We start from the raw sequence: 24,427 nt of genomic DNA, 5'->3' as shown, positions 1-24,427 counted from the left end.
GCACTCTATAGCCTCGAACTCCTGGGCTCTGGCACTCCTATTGCCTCAGCCTCCTGAGTAGCTGGGACTACAGTCACACGCCACTGCACCCAGTTTTGCTTTCTCTTTAAAGTACATCCTCTGACTCACAGAAAGATACCTGGCCCAATTCTTATCAGCAGTTTTGCCTGTGATGATAAGACTAAATTTTCTTATCTAAATTTGCTAAAATCACTGACTTTTAAAAGAAAAGATTTTAGTTTTCCAGTGGAGATGTCCAAGTATAAGATACTCAATTATTAAGATTGCTGAATTTAATCTTTCATCGTTAGTTTGAGTCAGAATGTGAGTATGTATAATGAGGAGATAATTATGTTTTAACAAATGCATATTATTTATAATACCTTTTTATAAAAAGTGCCAAATGCTTGATTTAGATATACCTTTCTGATACATATCAATTCAACTCCAGAGCTAATAAATTTTTTTTGTTAAAGTTTTTAAAATACAAGCAGAATAGATCCCTAATTTTAAATCTTTATTTAGTTTTAGTTTTTATTTTTGAGACAGGGTCTCGCTCTGTCATCCAGGCTGGAGCAGTACTATTGTGGCTCACTGTAGCCTCGGTCTCCTAGGCTTAAGCAATCCTTCCACCTCAGCCTTCTGAGTAGCTGGGACTACAGGCACACACCACCACGCCTGGCTAATTTCGTAATTTTCTGTAGAGATCAGGTCCTCTATGTTGCCCACGCTGGTCTCCTCTTGAACTCTAGGGCTCAAGTGATCCTCCCACCTTGGCCTCCTAAAGTGCCAGGATTATAGGTGTGCTGAGCAAACCACCCCCAGCCCTAATTTTTAATCTTTAATTTCAAAATAACTATACCTCCTATTGTAGTCTGTTTTGAAAATTCCTTACATTTCATATTTTTGGAGTGGCTATTATTTCTATAAAGATAAAAATGTCCATCCCCCAAAGCCACTGACATTTATTTAAATTTATTATCAACAAGTTTTAATTTTTTTTATCACTGTTCCCTTATAATCTTAAAAGAGCTTTACAAAATTACCAACACATTTTGATATAACTAAAAAAAATACTGTATAAAATATTTCCAATGATTTTGTCTTTTGTCCTTAGATTAAGTGTAAACAGTTAAGCTCCATGTATAGATTGAGTAGCAATTACCATATTTTATTGACTCTAAGATGCAATTGATTGAAAAAAAGCACCTTTTCATGTTTTATTAAGAAAGAAAATAAGGTTGTTAATTACATTATGCGATACAACTGATATCGAGATGCTTCTACTTTCAGGGGTGTTAAAATGAGAAAGATGTGCATCTCAAAATCAATGACATATGTCATTTAGTCAAATTCTAAAGACTGTCTATTGAATTTTTCCATTCTTGTCTTTCACATAAATAAGTCATGATTTAGTTAAGCAAAGAAAACTTTATTTCTGCTACACGTAACAACATATTGCTCTAAGGAACAACTACTATATTCGTTTTACCATTAATGTATGGATTCAAAAATACATGTCAGCAATCCCTGCTTCCCAGACAAAACAATGCTGTACACAGACTATCAGGTATATGAAAAAAAAGCTGTCAACTGTCCACAGGGAATGCGTCCAGTCACATTTTCAGTCAGTCAGCTGAGGATTATGTCATTATTTAGTCTTTGTTCTGTAGAAAGAACACAACACAAGTATGAAAATCATCACCTGAAAGGAAAGGAAATAGCTGTTGTAGTATTCCTAAAATGTTAGGAATTGTTCCTTTATTTCAATATACCCAATGTTATCTGCTTAATCATAGCTGCCCCCAAACAAAACCAAACTTACTCAGAAGGGCGATGCAGGTGCTGAATTTCTAGAGGGAAAGTGTTGTGAATTAATAAAAAATCCGATTCTCTGAAATACCAAAATTTCTATTTTCCTCAAATAGAGAATTACATTGTGGTTATCAGACCCATCTCAAAATAGAACTCAACTACTTTCAACGTTATATCCTTGGATCAGCTGCTTCTATTTCCTGGGCATGACTCACTTAATCCCAGGCCCATACCTCAGAGATAAAATAAACCGGCCTTCATGAATTGTGTTTGCAGCCTCTTAAAAATTAAAGAAACAAACAAAAAAGTGCACCTACCCCCCAAAACTTGTCACAATCATATAAAATTTGGGAAAGTCTTCCACAGTATTTTATCGAACCTTAAAATAAGGTAATATATTTATTTAATATACCAACAAAGAAGAAGAGTCATAATGGAGTCCATTGTAAATAGAAGATCCGCAGCAAAAATAAAAAAGCCATGCTGCAATTAGAAGAAATTCAAAACCGTGTAGCTAATCGTATCCTATCCAAATAGCCATTTCAACTAACCTGACCCCTATTTTATCTCTGCCCTGAATATGTGTAACAGTTCAAAAAAGGGAAAAATGAGAGATTAAAATTTTTGTGAACAGCCATGCTGAATATGCAATTCCTCTAATGTAGGAAATTGGATGAGTTTAAGGGAAAAATGTGGTATTATGAGGCTTAGTTCTCACAGTACCAACTGGCCATGAGGTAGTTTTATATCATTATAGTTTCTGATCATTTGGATGTCATTATTTTAGATAAGAGGACATCTCAAAGGTTTCACTGAAGCTACAAATGCAAGAGTTTTAGCTTAGACTGGCAAAGCCTTTTTTTCATTTTACAAGGAATTTTGTTGACTCATTGTCTCTCAAAAGCCCTATGAGAAAACTGGGGCTCAAAAAGGCAAAGAGGGTCAGGTGCAGTGGTTCATGCCTGTAATCCCAGCACTTCGGGAGGCCGAGGAAGGCAGATGACTTGAGCTTAGGAGTTCAAGGCCAGTCTGGGCAACATGGCAAAACCCTGTCTTACCAAAAAAAAATTACCCGGGCACGGTGGCACATGCCTGTAGTCCCAGCTACTTGGGAGGCTGAGCTGCGAGGACTGCTTGAGCCCAGGAGGCAGAGGTTGTAGTAAGCCAAGATCAGGCCACTGCACTCCAGCCTGGGTGACAGAGTGAGATTTTGTGTTAAAAAAAAAAAAAAAAAAAAAAAAGCGTAGAGACCAGCTCAGTCACAGTTAAATGGCTTTTTATTTTAAGCCCAATATTCTCTTTAACATGTAAATAATCATTAGAAAAGGTTCAACCATAAGAGTAATTTATATACTTTTCTATACTGAGAAGTCTAAAGTCTATATTATTGTCCTTTTTAAGGACAAAGATTTATTGAGTAAAAGCAAGAACTATTTCCTATTCTTGAAATATTCACAGACTAGAAAAAACACATTTTTTGCATGCTAGAGAATAGCTTGTCCAAACAGAATTCATTCTTAACATTTTATCCACAAACAGGAAAAAATGCTTGCTAATTCTTTCTCACTGCCAATTTAATATATCCAGGGTTAAATTGCTAACAATGTATGGTACAATGAGAGTGGTTTTGTCATTTAATAAAACATTTTAAAAGATTTAAAAATTAGAATTATTCACAATGGGCCCAATGGGCACTTTCTCTTGTCAAATGCCTTCTATGAAGGAGGAACTAATTATGTGATCTGTTCTAGGAGAGGAAGGGTCATCAGCAGTGATGCCTGGCAGGATTCATTCTCATATGTGCTAGCTCACACAACTGGTCAGAAAGAAAATCTTAAGTGAAAAAAATAAAGCTTTCAAGCCAGTAACTTCAAACTGAATTCAAAGTGCCTGCCATCTACTACATTTGACCTATAGTAGACTTGGAAAGTTGGTGTGTGTGAACAGGAAAACAGCTTCCCCTGAAATTCAGAATTATTTTACAGAATAAAAAAAGCCAAACTTTAGGCTGGGCACAGTGGCTCATGCCTGTAATCCTAGCACTTTGGGAGGCTGAGGCGGGCAGATCATGAGGTCAGGAGATCGAAACCCGGTGAAACCCCGTCTCTACTAAAAACATGAAAAATTAGCCGGGTGTGGTGGTACACGCCTGTAGTCCCAGCTACTGGGGAGGCTGAGGCAGGAGAATCGCTTGTATCCAGGAGGTGGAGGTTGCAGTGAGCTGAGATCTCACCACTGCACTCCAGTCTGGGTGACAGACCGAGACGTCTCAGAAAAAAAGATAAAAAAAAAAAAAGCCAAACTTTAAGGAATGTTTCCCCAAACCACACAGATATAAACTAACTGTCACAGTCAAAGAAATTGAGTTTGATTTTTGGAAACTAATAAATAAAATAGGAAATGGAATTCATATGGCTGTATATACCAAAATTTACAATAAAGAGTTTTTGGTAAATTGTTAGGTTTTCTTAAAAAATACATATATGCACACGAGAACATTTTCTGAAGGTACTGTTTTAATGCACAAACTCACAAATATAAGTCCAGAAAACACCAATATTTAGGTTCAAAAGGTCCAAAAATGATATATTATTTGATATTGCTTTTTAGGCATTTCATTAGAGAGAAGTCATAACATTATCTTTCTAAACGACTGTTATAAATTACCTCAATTCATAACTCAAGACACCAGTTCTTCAAGTTAAAAATCTTTAGAAGTATTTCAATTTTTTAAAAAGCGATCCTTATTCTAGCACTGGACAATTTTAAAGTTTATATAAGCACATAATAAAAAGTCAAATTCTTAAAATCTAAGATTTCACAAACAAAAAACAAAACTGAAATGTGATTTTATTTTATAGAAGGACAAAAACATTCTTCAGTAAATGTCAACAATTTTTAAAGTTTAAATAGTTGCAAAGCTCTTTTAACTGACAACTTCTAAATCACTAAAAAGAAAAGTTCATAAAGTACTTACACATATTCCTCACATACTATTTACTCAATATGTTTTAAAATTCAGATTAAAAAGGGCTTACCTCAAGAATCAGTAAGTTCTTTGCCGTTTGTTAGACTCTTCTCTTGGCGAATCTGCCAGCATAACTTTAAGTCTCACCCCATTCAGAATCTTTCCATGTAAAGTGGCAATGGCATCATTAGCACTTATTCTATCGGCATACTTGGCATACCCCACATTTTTTCCTGATACAAGGTAAACTTCGATCAGGTTACCAAAACGACTGAAACAAAGTGAAAAAAATAATCAACCAAAATTGATAAATACAGCCTCTCAGGTCTAAAATTTGGAGTCCATTCTTGACTCCTTTTTCACTCTTCTCCCCACATCTGACATCCAACTCATGTCATCTTAAACATCTCAATCAGTCAATTCTATTCATTCTCATTCAGACCATCATCTTTTCCTTAATCTAATTCCTTTTTCACTAGTTTCCTTACCCCTGGGCTTGTCCCTCTTCAATCCATTTTCCACTCTGTCTTTTGAGTGATCTTTCTAAAACATAAATATGATCATTTACTCCCTAAAAGTCCCCTCAGCAGCTCCCCACTGCCTCCATGGTGACAACAAATCCCTTAAGATAGCTCGAGAGCCTTTCTGACATGGTCCTTGGACTCTTTAGTTTCATCTTCCCTAACAATCTCTCAAATTACCTATCTAATAGCCCTTCTTTTACATTCTCTATGGCAGAAATAACCATGCATACCCCCAGCTTTCACCTGTGGAGAAATTATTTTTATCCTTCAGGTCTCCACATACACCTGCCTTCTTTCAAGGCTTCTCAGAGTTTCTAAGGTAACTGCTCCTCCTATGTATCTTACACATTCCTTATCACAGCAACAATCACACCGGGTTGTAATTTTCTGTTTACCTGTCTGTTTCCTACATGAGATCAGCTCTAAGAGGACAAGAACTATAATGTCTTGTCCATTTAATATTTTGTTTACATAATGTCTCTTGTACTTAGCACAGTTCCTGCCTTGAACAAAGAAGAGGTTCAAGAAAAAAACTAAATATATCAGTTACATAAAGGTCAAAATACTTGAACCATGTCCTGATTTTTTTTTCCTTTTGAGCCTCAATATACTATCACATTATGTCCCTGATATTTTGTGCAGTTCTTTAACAAGTTTCCTATCTATCTAATTCACTAACATTCTTGTAAGGCAAATGGGAAAAAGGCCTAAAAGAAAAACCAAAGAAAGGAGTTATGTTAAAAACACAAAAATAAATAAGAACCTTCAACAAAACAGAAGATGCTTAGTAAAAAAAACACAAAAAACAAAAAGGGTCTCACTCTGTCACCCAGGCTGGAGTACAGTAGCACAGTCTTGGCGCACTGCAACCTTGACCTCCTGGGCAAAAGCAATCCTGTCACCTTGGCCTCCCAAGTAGCTGGGACCACAGGTGTGTACCACCATGCCTGGCTAATTCTTGTCTTTTTTGTAGAGATGGGGTTTTGCCGTATTGCCCAGGCTGATCTTGAACTCCTGAGCTCAAGCGATCCTCCCACCTCAGCCTCCCAAAGTGTTGGGATTACAGGCATGAGCCACTGCACCAGGCCCATTTTATGTCTTCAAAAACAAAATAGCAGGAAATTCTGTATGGAGCCTTAGGATGTGTGACTGATAAACAAGAGAAGAAAATAATCAGAAATTGAAAAAGATGATACAAATGAGGAGTTTTTAAAACCAGAGAACAAATCATCTCTACCTGATAGGTACTGGAGGAAGGAAGTGTCTAGATTATGAGAATAATTAAATTACTAGTGTAAATAAAATATAACAAAAAGTGTAACTTTCTTACCAGAATATATCTTCTAATACGTCTAAAGGTAAAGGATGAGGATTAAACACAATAAAAAGTCTTTCTTTCACAGGAGTTTCAGGAGGGGCTTTTTTTTTGCATGATGGAAGTACAACATCTGTCTGGATTTGAGGCAACTGTGATCCAGAGCTTCCTCCAAATTGCTGTTAACAGGTAGAAAACAAGAAAAAGAAAAAAATGCCCTTTAGGGATTTTTGGCCAAGAGCTAAAGACAGATATGTATCATGGCATCTATGTGGTCTTCCACTATAGCTCTGAAAATTTTCTTACATAGACAATCAACAAAGTATGATTTCTCTTCACATTTATTTTATATGCTATTGATATATTATAAAGGTTAAATTCTTACCTACTTACCATAAGTTGTTGCTGACTTGGGTTATTCCACACCATTGATGCAAGCTGTGCAGCTACCATCTGTGTTGCCATTTTTCTAAGGAGACTGGAGACAATAACTGATAATTTACAGAAAACTAAAAATATTCAGTCTTTTAACAGTAACTTGTTTTGTGTGACTTTCTCACCTGAGAGGTCAACTGTTTTCTATTTTTATTCTTCAAGTCCTATCAATCATGTACACTCAAAGCTCGGCTTTAGACACTCCTGGAATGGTACTTACTCTGTTGCATTACTTCCATCATCAATGAAGGAAACACCTATTCGATTCCCAGGAGGGTACTGAAATCCATGTAATTTGTATTTTGCATAAATAGCTGATGCTACATTAAAATACTGAACCACTCCATGACCTAAAATAGAGAATATGCAGAAATGAAAAAGGAAAGCAGATTGAGTGCCTAAGGCCTATGTTACAATCTATCTCAAAAGTGAAACCATATAGAACTCTAATATCACATAACTAGTAAATACAGAGTCAAATGTATCAGAAAACATAGTTCTGTTATCATATGTGCAACAAGTGTATTCCTACAAAAGGAAGAAATAATTTAGGGGAAAATATGAACATGATATTTTAAGGAAAATGGAATATTAACATACACCCTGTCTAATAAATTTAATTTTAGGATACTGGCTTTTCTTATACGACACCAATATACTTAAAAGTCTAAATTTTTATTCTTTGAAATCTACTTTGAAATTTTAAGATTTTCCCAACCATACTGGGTAGGATATGGAATGAGAAGTGATAGTTGAAAAGAATATATACTCATCCTGGCTATCTGCAGCAGTAGAGAGAGGAAAAGTGATTTGAATGAAAAACAAAAAGATAGGGAACAGAGGATCTCAGATCACAAGTGACATATTTTACATTCCTTTGGAGAGATTTCTGCCAAAGGGATGAATTTCAATTTAGGAGGGTGATGCTGAAGGCAGGGACAATGTTATAATGCATTCCTTAGAGAGCCCAGGAGCTTGTGACACAACCAAAAGGTTTTCACATTTATAATACAGACCACTGGGGAAACACTTATAATTTATGTTCATCTGGAAACCCAAGCATCCAATATTTTAATGGAATTAAAATAAAATGCAGAAATCAAATGACCATATAAAGTTAATTCAAATGAGATTCGAACTATATGATGACACCTCTGTTAATAAAAAGATGTTCCAATGACACATATGTTTCAGACACATCCAACCAGAGAAACAAAACAGGAGGTACAGGAACAAATACATTTCAACATACCAGATAAAAGGAAGGAAACAAAACAAAATAAACACAACTTCACATGCATATAACAAATGTGCCAGAGAACACAAAAATGTGTACCTAGAAGTCTTAGAACGGAGAATGACAACATATGATCGGGTTAAGGTTGGGGATGGCTCAAAGACAGCTCTACAAAAAGACTAGTGCTGGGTCAGGTACTAGTGAGTATGTAGGGGTGTCTGTATGAAGGGTGGAGTTACCTTAGTCCTGTTGGTCCATATGACCAAACTCACATCACTACCTCTGTGTCAACAGCCACGTCACTCTAAAAGGACTAAATCAGGTATCCTTACAAAACTGGAAGAAATGCCAACCAAGTATGATTTCTCTACCACCCCTCACTAACAAAGAAAAAAAAACACCTTAGATTTACTGAATGCCCTATTACATGCCAGAACTTGCATTAGGTTATTTTACATATATTATCTCTAATTCTTACCCAACCCTGGCAAAGAAGGTGTCAATGATCCCATTTTACATATGAGCAAAGAGAGGCTCAGAGGGGATAAGCAAATTGCCAAGGTCTCAAAGCTACATGCCACTGCTGGGATTTGTACTTGATTCTGATGCAAAATGGAATGCCAAACTTTCCCATTATGCCACAATGCCTCCATTAACAAAGAGCCTTAATAAAATCAAACGCTTAAAACACAAAGATGGGTTAGCTAATGTTAGATAATGGGTGTAATCAATTAACTAATTAATAAGTTCAAATGGCTGATATTGGAGTCTTGCTTCCACTGAGAATTGGAAGAAGCAGAGAGAGAAGTAGGGCATTTAGATGCTTGGAATGAACGGAAGGAGGGATATAAATTTAAGAGAAAGAGATCTAGGGATGAATGAGGAGGAAACTTTGTGAGTTTCATAACTTTGTCTAGCATTAACCAAAAGAGTACACAGAGACAGAGGCTCTATCCCGAGGCATTTTTTGTTGTGCAACTGGAATACAGAATGTTATATTTTGTAGGAGTTAAAATATATTTTACAGTGAATAATTTTGCAAAAAGAAGATATATTTCCAGGGCTTTGTTTATAGGTATCACCATATTTTGAAGTCTAAAGTAGAGAAAAAGGAGAGATAAAATTCCTCTCACATGAGCAGTATCTGACATAAAAGTGCCACTGGAGAAAAGCCATTTTAACAAAACTCTGTGTGTGTGTGTGTGTGTGTGTGTGTGTGTGTGTGTGTGTGTGTGTATATATTTTAATGTGAATATTATTTTACCATAATTTGAATAAGGATCTCGTTGAACTTCACAATATTCCAATCCTGGTACTATATCAAAAATGCTGAAAAGCTGTTCTTCAGTGAAAGGAACTCTTGATACAACTGACAAGCGTTTGGAGATTGCTTCCTGGCCTCGGCTGTCATTCTTGTCAAAACTTGAAAATTCAGATTGTTGTTCTCCAACAATATAAAAAAAGTAAATCTTTAGATTTCTACACAGCCAACAATTCACTTAACATTTTAAATACTAGAATACAAAGAGTCCATTGTACTGAATAAAGGCACTGTATTTTGTAATAGGCTTCTGGTCATCAGAACTACTGATGAGACTAATGACAAGAAAACAGACAACTCTCCCCACTCCCCTACCTTTAATGCAGAAATATAAGAAGAAATGCATAGTCTAATTTCACAGAAATAAGTTTAGTATGCAAAACTGAAAAATATGGCAAGTATTTTACCTGAAAGTTTATGTCAAATAACATTCACAGGCCTTACTTTCATTACCCATTTTCCCCTTTTTCTATTAGAGCTTCTACTTTTACCATTCCTCTCTTTTCTGTAGCCCTAATTTTAAAGCAGCAGTAGTTCTGGGACAAAATTTTAGGACTCATACTGAGAGGATATCTACATATGTCTTTTTAAGTTTTTGGTCAGCTGTATAGCGGCAGAAGCTCACCCAAAAAAGTGGCAGTGATATGTGGCACTGGCAATAGTTTCTAATATGAGGAATGTGTAATTAAACAGAGAAAACTATACCAGTTAAACAAAGTAAGTGTTAAATATTAAGAACCTTAGGAGTCATAATCCACTTTTTAGGAATAAAAAGAAACTTCATTTAAGATTTTTATTCACTAGGTGAAATTTATAGATGCCCGATAACAGAGTATTTTTTAAAACCCAAATTAGATCGCATATACTACATTATACTATTAAAAGTAAAGGTCGCCTACTTACCAAATGGAAACATATTTACTCTAGGTTCATGTCCCAAAGCCTCTTGCCTCATATTACTATAATAATCTTGTTCAGAGGATTCAGATGCTTTATTTTTAGGTTCAGCCAAGATTGCTCTAAAACCTGAAAAGAAAACCCATGAATTTCAAGTTTCATAGCAAATTTAACATACCTGCAAATATACTTGATTGCTAGTGCCTGACTCAGCTTTATAAATATAATTGTACAAAGGAAAATCTATACAATGGCCATCTCCTCCAGACCTACTTCTTTGCTTTCTGGAAGATGGCAAAGAGTAAATGACAAACAGCAAGTATACCAAATTATGGGTCAATGTAGACAAGAAAGATCAGCAATTCTATGCTATCCCTTCCCATCTTCCCCTGTTACAGATAATATCTTCATTCATTCACTTAAGCTCCTCAACATCAAAATCCTGTAGGGCTTCTTCATATTTAACTTGTCACCAACATTCTTCCTTTGAAATGCGCACAATTGGAATATGCTATCTTTTACCCTAACTTCCCTGCCTCTGTTTTTAATTTAGATTCTCTTCAATTAATTACAACAGCCCTTTAACTGGATTTTTTTTGCTTCTGGATCAAGGGTTCTTAACTAGGGGACCAAGGATGAGCTTCAAAAGGTGGGAAGACTCCATGAACCCTCTGAAACTTTAAATAAAATGCTTATTATGCATTTATGTGCACATGGGCATATTTCAAGGGTTCGGTTTTCTTCACATTATTCAGTGGCTTAAAAAAGGATAAAACCAGCTAGTTTGAATTCTTCTCTGGAAATCTATCATTAATACTGTGGGGTTAGATCAACTGTTCTTACTTTTGTCTTTCTAAACAATCTACAAAGGAATTCTAATGCGGACTAACCTTGAACTTTTCCTAACCTCCCATATATTGTTCCCATGTTCCAATGTACCTTGTTAACCGTGTCTCAGAATGTCTCAACAGAAATACTGTGCTTTACTCAGACAGCTGCCTTCACAACACTAAGCAAAAGACATGTTTATTCCTGGCATTGTGACTCTGCTAGCACTGCTCTCACCTTGTGTCCTGCCTACTCGACACCAGACACAAGTCCTACCCCCTAGGCATGTGTTGCCACGCTCATCCAGCACACTTGTTTTTCACCATTGACAGACTCTACCATACACTTATGAACACTTTTTTTTTCATTTGGCAAATTCTTACTGAGTCTACTATAAATGGCAGCTACTTTTATAGAGAGCTTAATAAATCTTTATTGAGGGCCTATTATTGTACTAGATACCTGGAGTGACAGACTAATAAGACATACTTCTTGCTTTCAAAGAGCCTTTTAAAAAAGTTCTTCCATTATTCTTTATTTTTTGCCTATTAGATCTTGGCTACCCAATACAGCTATAAATTCCTTAAATGTGAGGGCTGCCATATACTTCATCTGTATCTCTCTACTTAGCATATTGATCAGTATACTGCAGGTACTCAATTAGTGCTGGCTAAATGAGAAATTCAGAAAGATCTAAGAGAAAATTTTCATATGTACCTTCGGGGTATCTAAGAATTCTATTGATTAACAGTAATTCTTTCCAGTATATGTAGATTTTTATAATGTCCTAAAATCCAGTAATTTAATCATTCTACATATCAATATAGCTAACTAGAAGTATACCAACAAAGAATATTCTCCTTGACATCTTTAAAATTCTTATTCTTTATATATACAGCAACATCAGAAGATCATATTCATGTCATTCTAGCTTTAAATTAACCCTATCTATATCAATTACCTATGTTAGCACATCTTATAAATCTTATTCTTAACCTATAGGCTTATTAATTATACTTTATACTCTTTGGGATGTAGATCAAATAAAAACAAATATAAAGAATATTTTAAAAACCCTGAAAAGGTAAGTCAAGTTTTTAATACATAAAATTCTAAAATACACTTAAAAAACCCTAAAAACCTATACAAATAATACCCAAAGTATGCATTTCACTTACTAAGTTAATGTAGTTGTTCTTATTTCTTCAAGATAGTGCCTCAATGAATGTTTAATCATAGCCCCAAAATATTTTTCTTCCTTGGACTGTAAATATTTAGTCACTGCTAAAATTACATTAGCAGATACAGTTATTATCAAAAACCCATATTAAATTCAGTTATTTAGAATAATCAGAAATTTTTACAAAAGTTTTTAACAATGTTAAACAAACATATCCTTACTTCGATCACAGTTTTCTATTGCTTGGGCAGCTTGTGATGGTTTTAAGTATCGTACGTAGCCCAAACCTTTACTTTCTCCAGTGACTTTATTCTTAATAATGCTGCAATACTCGATATCTCCATACACCTAAAAGAGTTAAAAGACATGATTTCCGGGGACATAAAATTAATTGAACAGAGTATTTCAGAACCAAAATGTTGTTTATATGTTACCCTTGCATGCAAACAAAGAAATAAACAGTATAAACTATGCAGATATTGCAATATGCAAATATGCTTATTTCACAGACGAGGAAGCTAGGCTTTAAAGAAACCAAAGAGGGACAAAGTCACAGAAGAAGAGTAAGAATTTGTACATGGTCTGGATAGCTCCAAAGTCTTGCTCAACAGTGGTTAAGAGCCAGAGCTCTGGAATTAAACTTTCTAGATTTAAATCCTGAATCAACCACTCATTAATTAGGCAGTTTACTTATTCTCTCTGTGCCTACCTCTTTATTAAATGGGCCTAACAGTAGTATCTACATCACAGGGTTGTTTAAGGGTTAATTGAAGTAAAACACATAAAGTGCTTACACGGGGCTTGGAACACACTCAAAGAACATTAGCTATAATTACTTGTCTGTCTTCTAACAGGAACATAAATGATTGTGTATTCTTTTGAAGGAGCGCTTTTCAAAGAGTATCTCTAAAATATGCTGGTTCACTCAGAAAGTTACTATTCTGAGAAACATGCAGTAGTGCTTACTTTTAATGTTCAAAGAAATATGCAATATAATTGATATTATTTATTTTATAAATTCTTAAGTAATCAATTGTCAACTTAATTATCGTACACTAGATTAAAGTGTAATATTTGTTCATTCAGGAAAAGATAAAAATTTATAAATATTTAAGGTAAAAAACATTTTCCTTACCACTGGAGGAGGCATAAAATATATGTTTTTGGTATTTACTATTTTTGAAGTATTTTATTGAATTCTCAATTGGGGTAGGAGCGAAAGTTTGAAAATTACTTTTTAATGCTTGTTTTCTTTCTTGCTTGTTGCCACCCAAATCATGGTAGGATTAGTAGAAAAAAGATAAAGAACTACAACTCAAAACAATTTAAAAATTGCTTTTTAATAATCTGTGTGAAAGCTTATCACTGCATAAGTTAATGGCTAAAAAGACTTAAAATTATCCTCAAATTTCATTTATATAGGTCAGAGCTATACTTATGTTTTCTTCTTTAAATATAACTCCTTCAAAGGCCCAATTTTAGGACAAAAACTCTTCAAAGAATAAGCCTTTCTGTGAATGAGTACCATGTCAACATACCATAGGCCTTTTCTAAATACTAGATAATACAGTTCACACACTCAGGTCTGCCTGATTCGCCTTTACATGCCAGGCAACAGAGGGGAGTGAAAAGAGCATGCTTTGAAATTTTAAAGACCAAGAGCAGGCTCCAGACTCCGATAGCCTGGGTTTAAATCATAGCTCTACGACCTACTAACTGTGTGACTTTACTTAAAAGTTTCTGAGTTTTATACTTCATTTCTGTGAATCTCTACTTTCACAATAAAGTAGGGGGAGACTACCATTACTATTTTCCAGTTTTTATATATTCTTTAATTTTGAAAACTAATTTATGCTAGGTTTAATATTTAAAAAGTAGATTGAAATTGATGAAAACAGTTATATAATTCCCCACGACTACTCTATTGACCTTATTCCAACGACACTTCAGATTTAGTACCCATACAACCTGTATAGGACTATGAGTTATCACATATGCTAGCTGATTAGAATAAGTACCTTAAATTTTTCCCGCAGATCTTCCTCTGTGTAGGACTTTGGTATCATAACAAAGATTCTTGTAAGTTCTTCATCTTCAACATCTCGGTGACTTCCAGATGATCGGGACTGTGCAATGAAAACCTAAGAAACAAACAAAACTCCCAAAATAAAATAATGTCAACTATTTTCCCATTTCTTAAATTTTTTTCAAAAGCAATTATTCTTGCAATGACTTTTTATTTATTTATTTTTTTTGAGATGGGGTCTCGCTGTGTCACCCAAGCTGGAGTGTAGTGGTGTGATCATGGCTCACTGCAGTTTCAACATTCTAGGCTCAAGTGATCCTCCCACCTCAGCCTCCCAAGTAGCTGGGACCACAGACACATACCACAACACCCAGCTAATTTTTTAACATTTATAGAGACAAGGTCTTGCTATGTTGCCCAAGATGGTCACAAATTCCTGGGCTCAAGTGATCCTCCCACTTTGACCTTCCAAAATGCTAGGATTACAGGTGTGAGCCACCGTGCTGGGCCTGCAATGACTTTTTTTTACGAGCTAATACCAATCTCTGCATTGTTTTTTTCCCAAATGTATTTCTACTTTTGCATTTGTTTTTAGCCAGAGCAATTTGAATAAATGTAATATAATAAATTAAAACACCATAAACAAGGGTCCTTGCATTGTTTGTTTCTCTTTCCTTTAAAGGGGTCTCTATATCTCGGTCTCTAATCCACTGCCGGTAAAGGGGGCTCTATATCATCCAAGCATGAGAAAACTGGAACTTATGAAATTCTAGAGTAGGAAGCAGCAACTAAGAAAACCACAGTATTAGAGACATATCCCTTTATAGTCTACTTCTAGTTATTCCTACAGTAAATCTATGCTATATGTCAAGCACTATATGAGTACAACTATTGAGTAACACAGAAATGGCCCACTAGAGTTTTGTGGCTGATATCAGTAATAAATGGTAAATAGGGAAATACAAATAGGGAAGCTTTAAGTATATGCAAAGACATTAGAGAAAAAAAAAAGAATCTCAGGTAAGATGAAATTGGAAGTGCCATCAGAACACAGATTTCTACATTTTAGAGGACTGAGGTGTTTCAAATCTCTGACAAAGGAGACAGTCTATGTAGAATGTATGTAAAATAATTAACCTCCTCATGGTAGATTTCTCCCATAAATTTTCACCTTCAAAGACTATGAGCGTTCATAGGCTCTAGATAAGAAGCATTCTTGCAAAACTAAAGCCAAGATTTTTTTCTTCTGTTTTCTAGGTTTCCCCCTTTCCGCCAGATAACATAGTTGGTCACAGAATAACTTTTACTTGGACAATCTTTTCTGGCTGAGGCCTGGTATGTTAATATTCTTGTGTTATAAATCCTCTGAAACTTTGCAAAAGCAAAGTACAATAGAAATACTGAAGCTGAATTAATTTAACTGGAAATGCTGAAAACAACACAAGAGTGTTCCAGTCGAAGATGGCTCGAGTTGCAGCTGCTGAATGAAACTAGGCTGTTAGGGTGTGGTGGCTCACAACTGTAATGGGAGGTTGAAATGGGAGGATCGCTTGAGCCCAGGAGTTTGAGACCTGCCTAGGCAACATAGTGAGACCCTGTCTCTATGAAAAATAAAAAAATTAGCTGGGCATGGTGGTGCACATCTGTAGTCCCAGCTACTTGAGAGGGAGGATGAGGCAAGAGGATTGCTTGAGTCTGGGAGGTAGAGGCTACAGTGAGCTGTGACCAAGAAGCCACTGCACTCTAGCCTGGGTGACACAGCGAGATTCTGTCTCAAAAAAAAAAAAAAAAAGAAATGAAACTAGACTGTCTAGCTAGGTACTACAGTGAAACAACCTTCTGGCTAAAACTGAATAGTCAAAAATGTGACAAAGAAAATAGTTTATTTCTTTTTGGGAACAAGATCTTTAATTTCTCTGCAGCTAAAAGAGAGGGTACATTTCAGTGCTGGGCCTTTAATTTCTCTTGTAGAAATTTATCAGGGGAAGGTGGTCCACCAATTTCAAATATGGCACATTTTTTTGGGTTGTCCACATGGGCTCTGTGGCCATGTTACACTCAAAATATAAAAACCCTCTCCACTAAGGTCATAATTGGACAGTGATGAAACACATCAGTCTACTACAGGGGTCAGCAAACTACAGCTCCATTTTTGGTATAGCCCATGATGTAAGAACTGTTTTTACAGTTTTTAAGGACTGTAAAAACTGTCCTTAAAAACTGTAAAAACAGACAAGGATTTGTGACAGAGACTGTATGTGGCCCACAAGGCCTAAAATATTTACTAGCCAGCCCTTTACAGAAAAAGTTTGTCAACTCCTGATCCTGTATGCTGTGACCCTAAATTAATTTTGTTGCTCTCCTATTCTGACACACTTCAGAGGGTTGGAGAGGTGGGAGGAAGGGACTGTTTACCGTGTTGCTGGTATATTCTCAGGCTCCTTCTCTTTTGTGCATGGAGCAAGACTTCCAGAGACTGAAATATCTCTGAGTCCTTTATTTACATAAGTCCATAATAATACCATTCTCAATTTGGAAAACAATTTTTTTAAAAATTGAGAAAATATTTTTGTGCAAAGTACCAACAGAATAACATACATAGCAACTATTTACATGGGGCAGACGAAGGGTACAATTTAAGCAATCGCCAGATTCTCAGGACTGAGTCCTGATTTGAGATCACAGGGAGTAAGCAGTGACATCTTGGCTATTACCGATCAACAACAAGGACATATTGAGGGCTTACCCTGTGCGAGGCACTGTGCTGAAAGCACAGATTATGTCAAATAACCCTCAAAATGATCCTTCCTGACATGTGTCATTATCACAATGATTTGGCTCTTCTTAAGGCAGTTTACTTTGGTCTGCTTTCAAAGAAAATTTGCAGTAACAGAAAGGGTCAAGAACCAAATGTATGCTATTAACACTTTCAGAAACAGAGCTCCTTCAAAATAATTTTCCAAAACAACAAAATGTGATGAATATGTAAGTGACCGTTTTAAACACCTGCACTTAGTATTATATACATGTATCCTTTTGTCTGGTACTGGAAAACGTCCAACACCAGAGGTCCCCAGTTTAAAGTACTTTTGTCAAGTTGTTAACACCTCATCTCTACCTGAGGAAAAGTAGAGTTTTTCCGTTTGTTATATATGGAAATTCTGGGCATCTGAGAGAAGAAGGTCAGAAAAGTACTCAAAGTAGGCTAGGACGAGTTTGGCAGTGAACTCAAGAGCTGGTGGATTAGTGAGGGCGAGGGAGAGGGGAGGCCCAGCCACTGCTGTTCTGTCACCCGGTGGCCGCGGTTGCCTGGTCCGCTCTCGGGGGGCAAACATTCCGCTTCCCGTCCCCTTCCCTGCAACCCAGCGCAGCGTCGTGGGAAGGGAGCCTCTCCTCAAAGCAGCCCCTGTCCCTACACCAGGTGCTGTCTGGTGAGCTGCCGGGAACGGATGTTCCACTCCTCCCTCACCCGGGCAGAGCGGCAGGTGAAGGGAGGTCCGAAAGGCCCACTCCTTCCCCCGAGAGCACGCCGACCCGGGCACCCGCACCTTGATGGGCTTGGTGTCGTTGGGGCCGAGGCACTGGCCATGCATCTCCTCCATGGCCCTGCAGGCCTGTGAGCTGCGGGCGAACTTGACGAAAGCAATGCCCTTGGATTCCTTAGTGTGCTTGTCCCGCACCACCCAGATGTCCTGGATGTCGCCAAAAGGCGAGAAGCGCTCCCTCAGCACCGACTCAGGCGTGTACTTGCTGATCACAAGGAAGATGCGGCTGTTGGGCGGTTCGTCCAGGCTGTCCACGCCCGGGCGGAAGCCCCCGCCGCTCGCAGAGCTGCCAGCTTCGTCCATGGTACTCCACCTGAATGCAAGAGCCTCACTGCTCTTTGCTTCTGCGGTGTCTGCCACCGCTGCAGTCTCACACCGAGGCTTTGCGGGCTCGTTGCTCCGCTTCCGGGAGAGAGAGGAGTCCTGCGCCAGGTGCTGTCCAGCCGCGCAGGATGCGGCCTTCCGGGGAGCGGCCTGCAGCGCCCCCTGGCGACGCGGGGGACCCTGACGCAGTCTAAGTCTCCAACCCAGCTGAGCCTCAGCCCAAGTATCAATTGTGTAATCCCTGTTCCCTGCAGGCAGAAAAGCGCTGCCTACTGCACAGGCTTTCCCAACGCTGGCTTTACCCCACCCCTAAGGCCAAGGATTCTTTCCAGTGTTAAAGAAAACATTATTCATGACACTCATTAGAGATGGTACAGGAAAGCCAACTTTGACAAAAGGAGACATGGTGATAGGTCCAGGGACAGCTGCAATGGGGTCTTGTAGTGGGAGAGAGAGATTGGACTGAATTTTGACTCTAATAAGGACACATTTCTAACCAAGAAGCTGGGTGGGAGGTCAGTGGATGGAAAATTACTAAGAGGGTACATCAGGGTTAAGGAGGATTCTGGCTAAACCAACTTGACAGGATACTTGCTGAAGGCAGGCCAGGGTGATTGATATCCATGGTGGTCAGATACTGGATTTCCACTACACTGATTCACTACACTGAATCTTGCTGAAATTGGATTCTACAAGGACAGACAGCCCAAGATCAAGCCTAGTCAAGCAGAGGACTCAGAGGAGCCTAACTAAGTTTTGGTCAAAGAGGAGAGTCCTTTGTCATCATCTTGATCATAAGCTCAATAGACGATCAATATAGGACAGAGTTCAAACTACACAGCATTAGAGTGGAAAGGAACATTTGAGATCATTCCATTTCAACCTCATTTGTTAGAGATGAGGAAACTGAGGCCTATAGCATAGCCAAAGTAATAGAGATAAAAGTACAGCTAAGACCAGAACTAACTTGGCAGGGAGTGGTGGCTCACGCCTGTGATTCCAGCACTTTGGGAGGCCGAGGCGGGTGGATCACGAGGTCAGGAAACCAAGACCATCCTGGCTAACACGGTGAAACTCCCTCTCTACTAAAAAAATACAAAAGAATTAGCCAGGCGTGGTGGTGGGCGCCTGTAGTCCCAGCTACTCAGGAGGCTGAGGCAAGAGAATGGCGTGAACTCAGGAGGCAGAGATCGCGGCACTGCCCTCCAGCCTGGGTGATAGAGTGAGACTCTGTCTCAAACATCAACAACAAAAAAACCAGAACTAACTCCATCTGTTGATTTACTCAACTTCTACAAACAACCCTGGGGTTGGAGGGCAGTGAGGGTGGACTGCTCAGCTGTGGAACTAAGAGAAATCATAGAGTGCAAGCAAAGTGGGAAACGCCTTCTTGTTAACAGGCCTTAGAGGAGAGGTCAGAAATCCAGTAGAAATCCAGAAACAAGGTCTCGATTTAGCAGTGGCATTGGAATGAAGTGAAAGGAATAAACCCCTACGTAGACCGAGGGCAGAGTTCTTCAAATGAACAAGTTCTGGATGCTAAGACCTAGGTTGCTATGAAGTCAACCAGATAAATATTTACTGTGCTCCAACTATGTGCCAGGCTCCATGCCAGGAGCTAGATATATAATGAGGAAAAGGAAAGACATGTCCTGAGGGCTTCTTTTCCCCCACTGTGGAAATCTGACATGTAAATATATAATGCAAAGTAATGTCAGATCATGTTACATGGTTTTGTACTGAATTGTGGGAGCTTGGACAAGTTACTTAATACTTGCAGCTTCAGTTTCCTTAACTGTAAAGTAGGAATAATATTACCTACTAAATAGGTAATAAATATTATTTCATAGTTGGATTAGTTAAGCTTGATAGCCACCTAATATATGCAGGAGCATGACTATCAAGTTTAATTAATTCACCCATTCACTTAATAAGTATTTTTGACTATCTTATATGTGTTAGGCACTGTGTTATACTGAAGGGATGTAGTATTGAGCAAAATAATTACTCTTTTCCCCCACAGAGTTAATCATTTAGCCTTGTATAGTTATGCGCATATGAGATAATATATATAGAGTTCATAGTTTAGAGATCAAATGAGATAATATTTGTATAATGGCACAATCGAGATTAATTTTCTTGTTCCCTTTGACTATGGTATCCACTTCCCCACCCCTGATATTGTACAGTTGTGTGATGACTACTGAGAGTCAGGGATTGTGGGTTGTTACCCTGGATTTAGCACTAACAAGATTTTTATAATTTCTCCTTGTATTACATTCCATATCTGTAATGAGGGCTCTGTTTACCCTGAGGCTGAGCAACTCTAGGAAGTATCTTTTCTTAACTTTCCATTTCTCTTTATCCTATCCACAACAATCAAGGTAAATGAAAATAATTTGATAGTGTAATAATTTTGTTGATGAGAGGAAGTGCAAAGCAATATTATTTGCAAACCAGTGCCATCTAGTGGAAAATGTGTAATTTTCTTAAATTGTTCTGACTGGGCAATCTCTATTCTTTGTGAAATGAGACTACTGATTGGTGTCCTGAAAATTTTAGGCTGTTATTGAGAACAGTTAATTTTTTTCTCAAAAAAAGATAAAAGATTCCATAAAACAAAACCAGGAACAGAAATATTGTAAAATGCCAGGAAAGCAAAATTTCTTTACTATTCAATTATGTGAAATATGACATATTCAAGGAAAATTAGAAATTTACTTATAAATTAAAAAATATAGTAAGTACATTTTCTTCATGACTTATGTATTTATTTTAAACAAATTTATTGAGAGATAATTCTTCTTCTCTTTCTTTCTTTCTTTCTTTCTTTCTTTCTTTCTTTCTTTCTTTCTTTCTTTTTTTTTTTTTTTTAAGGGATGGTGTCTCACTATGTTGCCTGGGGCAATCTTGAACTGGCCTTAAGTGATTCTCTTGCCTATGCCTCCCAAGTAGCTGGGATTACAGGAGAGACCCACCACACCCAGTGAGATCTAATTCTTACATCATACAATTCACTCATTTGATGTATTCAATTAAATCGTTTTTACTACCTTCACAGCATTGTGCAAGCATCATCACAATTTTAGAACGTTTCATCACTCAATGACCAAATTGTTACACTTCAAATCATAAAACCTTTGAACACGAATTACATGTAACTAAAACACCTAAAAATGTCTGAGGTTTAAAAGAATGATTTTTTAGTTAGTCTGCTTAATAGAAGAAACCAGATGCTGGGCATTTGCAGATTAAATTTTTTTCAAGGCTTTAGAACACATAGTCTATAAGGCACGGTTATTGGAATGTGCATACATGTTTGTTTCGCATGAAATTCAGATTTTTTTGAAACCTTTCTCCCTCAAATTTTTTCTTTTTAAAATGAGAGGTGATATTGTGACTAATTTTTGAGTTGCCAGGAGCAAATAGTAAATTTTTGTCATTATTTTCCAAACTCGAGTACAATGAGACTTGCTTAGTTGGTGATATTAGTCTTCATATGTTACATTTAATTAACTAAAAGTGTTTTGCCCTATTTGCAAATTTTTTATAGGTTTTAAAACTAAGACTTATTGGTGATCAATTAGTAGCTTTCAGATTGTTATATATGAATATGGTCCAGAGTTTCCATTTGACCTATCTGTAAGGCTTAGCCTGACCTGTGGCAGGCACTCAAGAAATGGTAGTCTCCTTCTTGAGTTTGCATGCCTTTGTTTGAGTTTGAGAATAAAATCTAACACCTGATTTTTTTTTCACCATATACCTGCTCCTTTTGATTCAACTTGATGACATACATCTTTTAAAAGTGTAGATCACAGAACAAAACTCATAGATTCCACTTAGAACAGTTTCATTCGAGCATCTGGTGACTGTAGCTATTTAAATTAAAATTACTTAAAATTACCTAAAATTAAAATGAATTATAATGAAAATAATTAAAAATTCATTTCCTCAGTTGAATTAGCCAGTTTTCGACAGCGCAAGAGCTATCCACAGCCACAGCTACCGGACAGCAGGCACGCACAGCCAGAGACTGCACAGCAGGTACAAGGCTTTAAGCCTCTGCGAGAGGTGGGATCCCACGGGATCTGGGGGCCAATCAGCAGTGCGACCGGGGCTTGGCTTGCCATTGGCTGGCGACCACTGGAAGCCCGCGTCCAGCTGCGCCTGCAGCCAGGGCATGAGGTTCTCTTTCTGGATCACCAGCCTCGTAGTTGAGGCGTGGACTCTGGCCGGGTGGCTGTCACAGGTGACTGCTGGGAGCGGGGGCGAAGGGCGGAACCGCTGGCCGTTTTTAATGCCAATATTAAAAAGTATTTCATTAGCATTTCTCTTTTTATGAAAAGTAAGACATAACAATGGTATGTACCCTCCTACTCCTCTTTAAGCACTTTCAGTTGGGTAAAAAAAAGTTGTAAGCTTCCACAGTGTTTCAGATACTGTGTTCAACACAGGGTTGCCAAGTCACCCTTAAAAAGGAATTGTTGGCTGGTCATGGTGGCTCACACCTGCAATCCCAGCATTTTGGGAAGCCATGGCAGACGGATCACGAGGTCAGGAGTTCGAGACCAGCCTGACCAACATGGTGAAACCTCGTCTCTACTAAAAATAAAAAAATTATCCAGGCGTGGTGGGACGCGCCTGTAATCCCGGCTACTCAGGAGGTTGAGGCAGGAGAATCGCTTGGACCCGGGAGGCGGAGGTTGCAGGGAGCCCAGATCACACCACAGCACTCCAGCCTAGGCGACAGAGTGAGACTATGTCTCAAAAAAAAAAAAAAAAAAAAAAAGGGAATTGTTAAACCTGTAAGATTATAGATTTAATATTAATTCTTCTACACTGATTACCAACCTGTGATGGTAAACAAGTCATTTAATCTCTGTTTGCCTCATTTTTTACATCTATAAAAATAGAGATGTTAATGGTATCCATCTTACGGGGCTGTTGTGAGGACTAAATGAGTTAATAATATTTAAAGTGCTTAGAATATGCCTGTCACATACTAAGCACATACAGATGTTTGCTCTATTTAATGTTGAAATTACTTCATTCTTGGAAGAATGACCATTTTCATACTAGATGCCACATCTTTGCCTGTTTCAGTGAGAGATTTCTTTTGAAATATGAAATGCTGGTAGAGTGCCAAATGATTATAGGACAAAATGTATTCTCTTCATATTCTTCCTATCCTTCTCGAGATATTCTATGCCTTGCTATCCTGCTCTTCCCTTCCTGCTATTACTGAATCTATTGGTTTTAATGCACTTGGAAGAGGGTCGTAGGTATTTGCACAGGCAGTATTCATCTGTAATTAGAGAGGGCAGCAGTAAACGTTGTAATTGTGATTAATGCTGGTAGTTTTAACAGTTATAATGGAAATATGTTACACGTGACTTTCATGTGAAATCTGTAGTTTATGAGTAAGGAAAGTTTTTTGTTTGTTTTTAAATGTCTAGTTTCCTGAATTACTAGTAACATTTACTTGGTACAAAAATCAGTATGATTTTTCTTTTTTTTTTTTTTTTGAGGGAGTCTTGCTTTGTCACCCAGGGTAGAGTGCAGTGACACAATCCCGGCTCACTGCAACCTCCGCTTCCCGGGTTCAAGTGATTCTCTCACCTCAGCCTTCCGAGTAGGTGGGACTACAGGCGTGCGCCACCACGCCCGGCTAATTTTTGTATATTTAGTAGAGACGAGGGTTCGCCATGTTGGCCAGGCTGGTCTCGAACTCATGACCTCAGGTGATCCAACCACCTGGGCCTCCCAAAGTGCTGGGATTACAGGCATGAGCCACCATGCCCAGCCTCAATCTGATTTTTCTGCTTTGTATAAAAATTGGAAATAAAGATTATCTAGTTAGTGCTTAGATGACTTTTTTATGATACAAACTTCATGGTTATGGTGAATGTATTTTGTGAAAAGGCCAAAAATGTGTTTTTGTGACTGAAATTTTATCCTTTATGGTCTGTGCTCAAAGGCTCACTGAATTCTGAACCTATGTAGATAATTAAT

General features: G+C 37.6%; 1 protein-coding gene across 1 annotated transcript; it reads right to left on the bottom strand.

The window, feature by feature from the left end:
• Window positions 1-1,411: 1,411 nt before the first annotated feature.
• On the bottom strand, window positions 1,412-18,509 carry RBM45 (RNA binding motif protein 45). The gene is made up of 10 exons (XM_025404743.1): window positions 18,095-18,509; window positions 14,539-14,661; window positions 12,742-12,868; window positions 10,519-10,641; window positions 9,559-9,738; window positions 7,278-7,407; window positions 7,016-7,100; window positions 6,638-6,801; window positions 4,854-5,054; window positions 1,412-1,667 (listed from the first exon to the last, which is right to left on the bottom strand). Exons 1-9 carry the CDS (start codon window positions 18,392-18,394, stop codon window positions 4,862-4,864), a joined length of 1,425 nt encoding a protein of 474 aa, XP_025260528.1. The 5' UTR covers window positions 18,395-18,509; the 3' UTR covers window positions 1,412-1,667; window positions 4,854-4,861.
• Between the last annotated feature and the right edge of the window lie 5,918 nt (window positions 18,510-24,427).

This window comes from Theropithecus gelada, chromosome 12 (genome assembly GCF_003255815.1).
Source record: "Theropithecus gelada isolate Dixy chromosome 12, Tgel_1.0, whole genome shotgun sequence".
NCBI lineage: Eukaryota > Metazoa > Chordata > Mammalia > Primates > Cercopithecidae > Theropithecus > Theropithecus gelada.
This window is presented reverse-complemented; position numbering and strand designations above follow the sequence as displayed.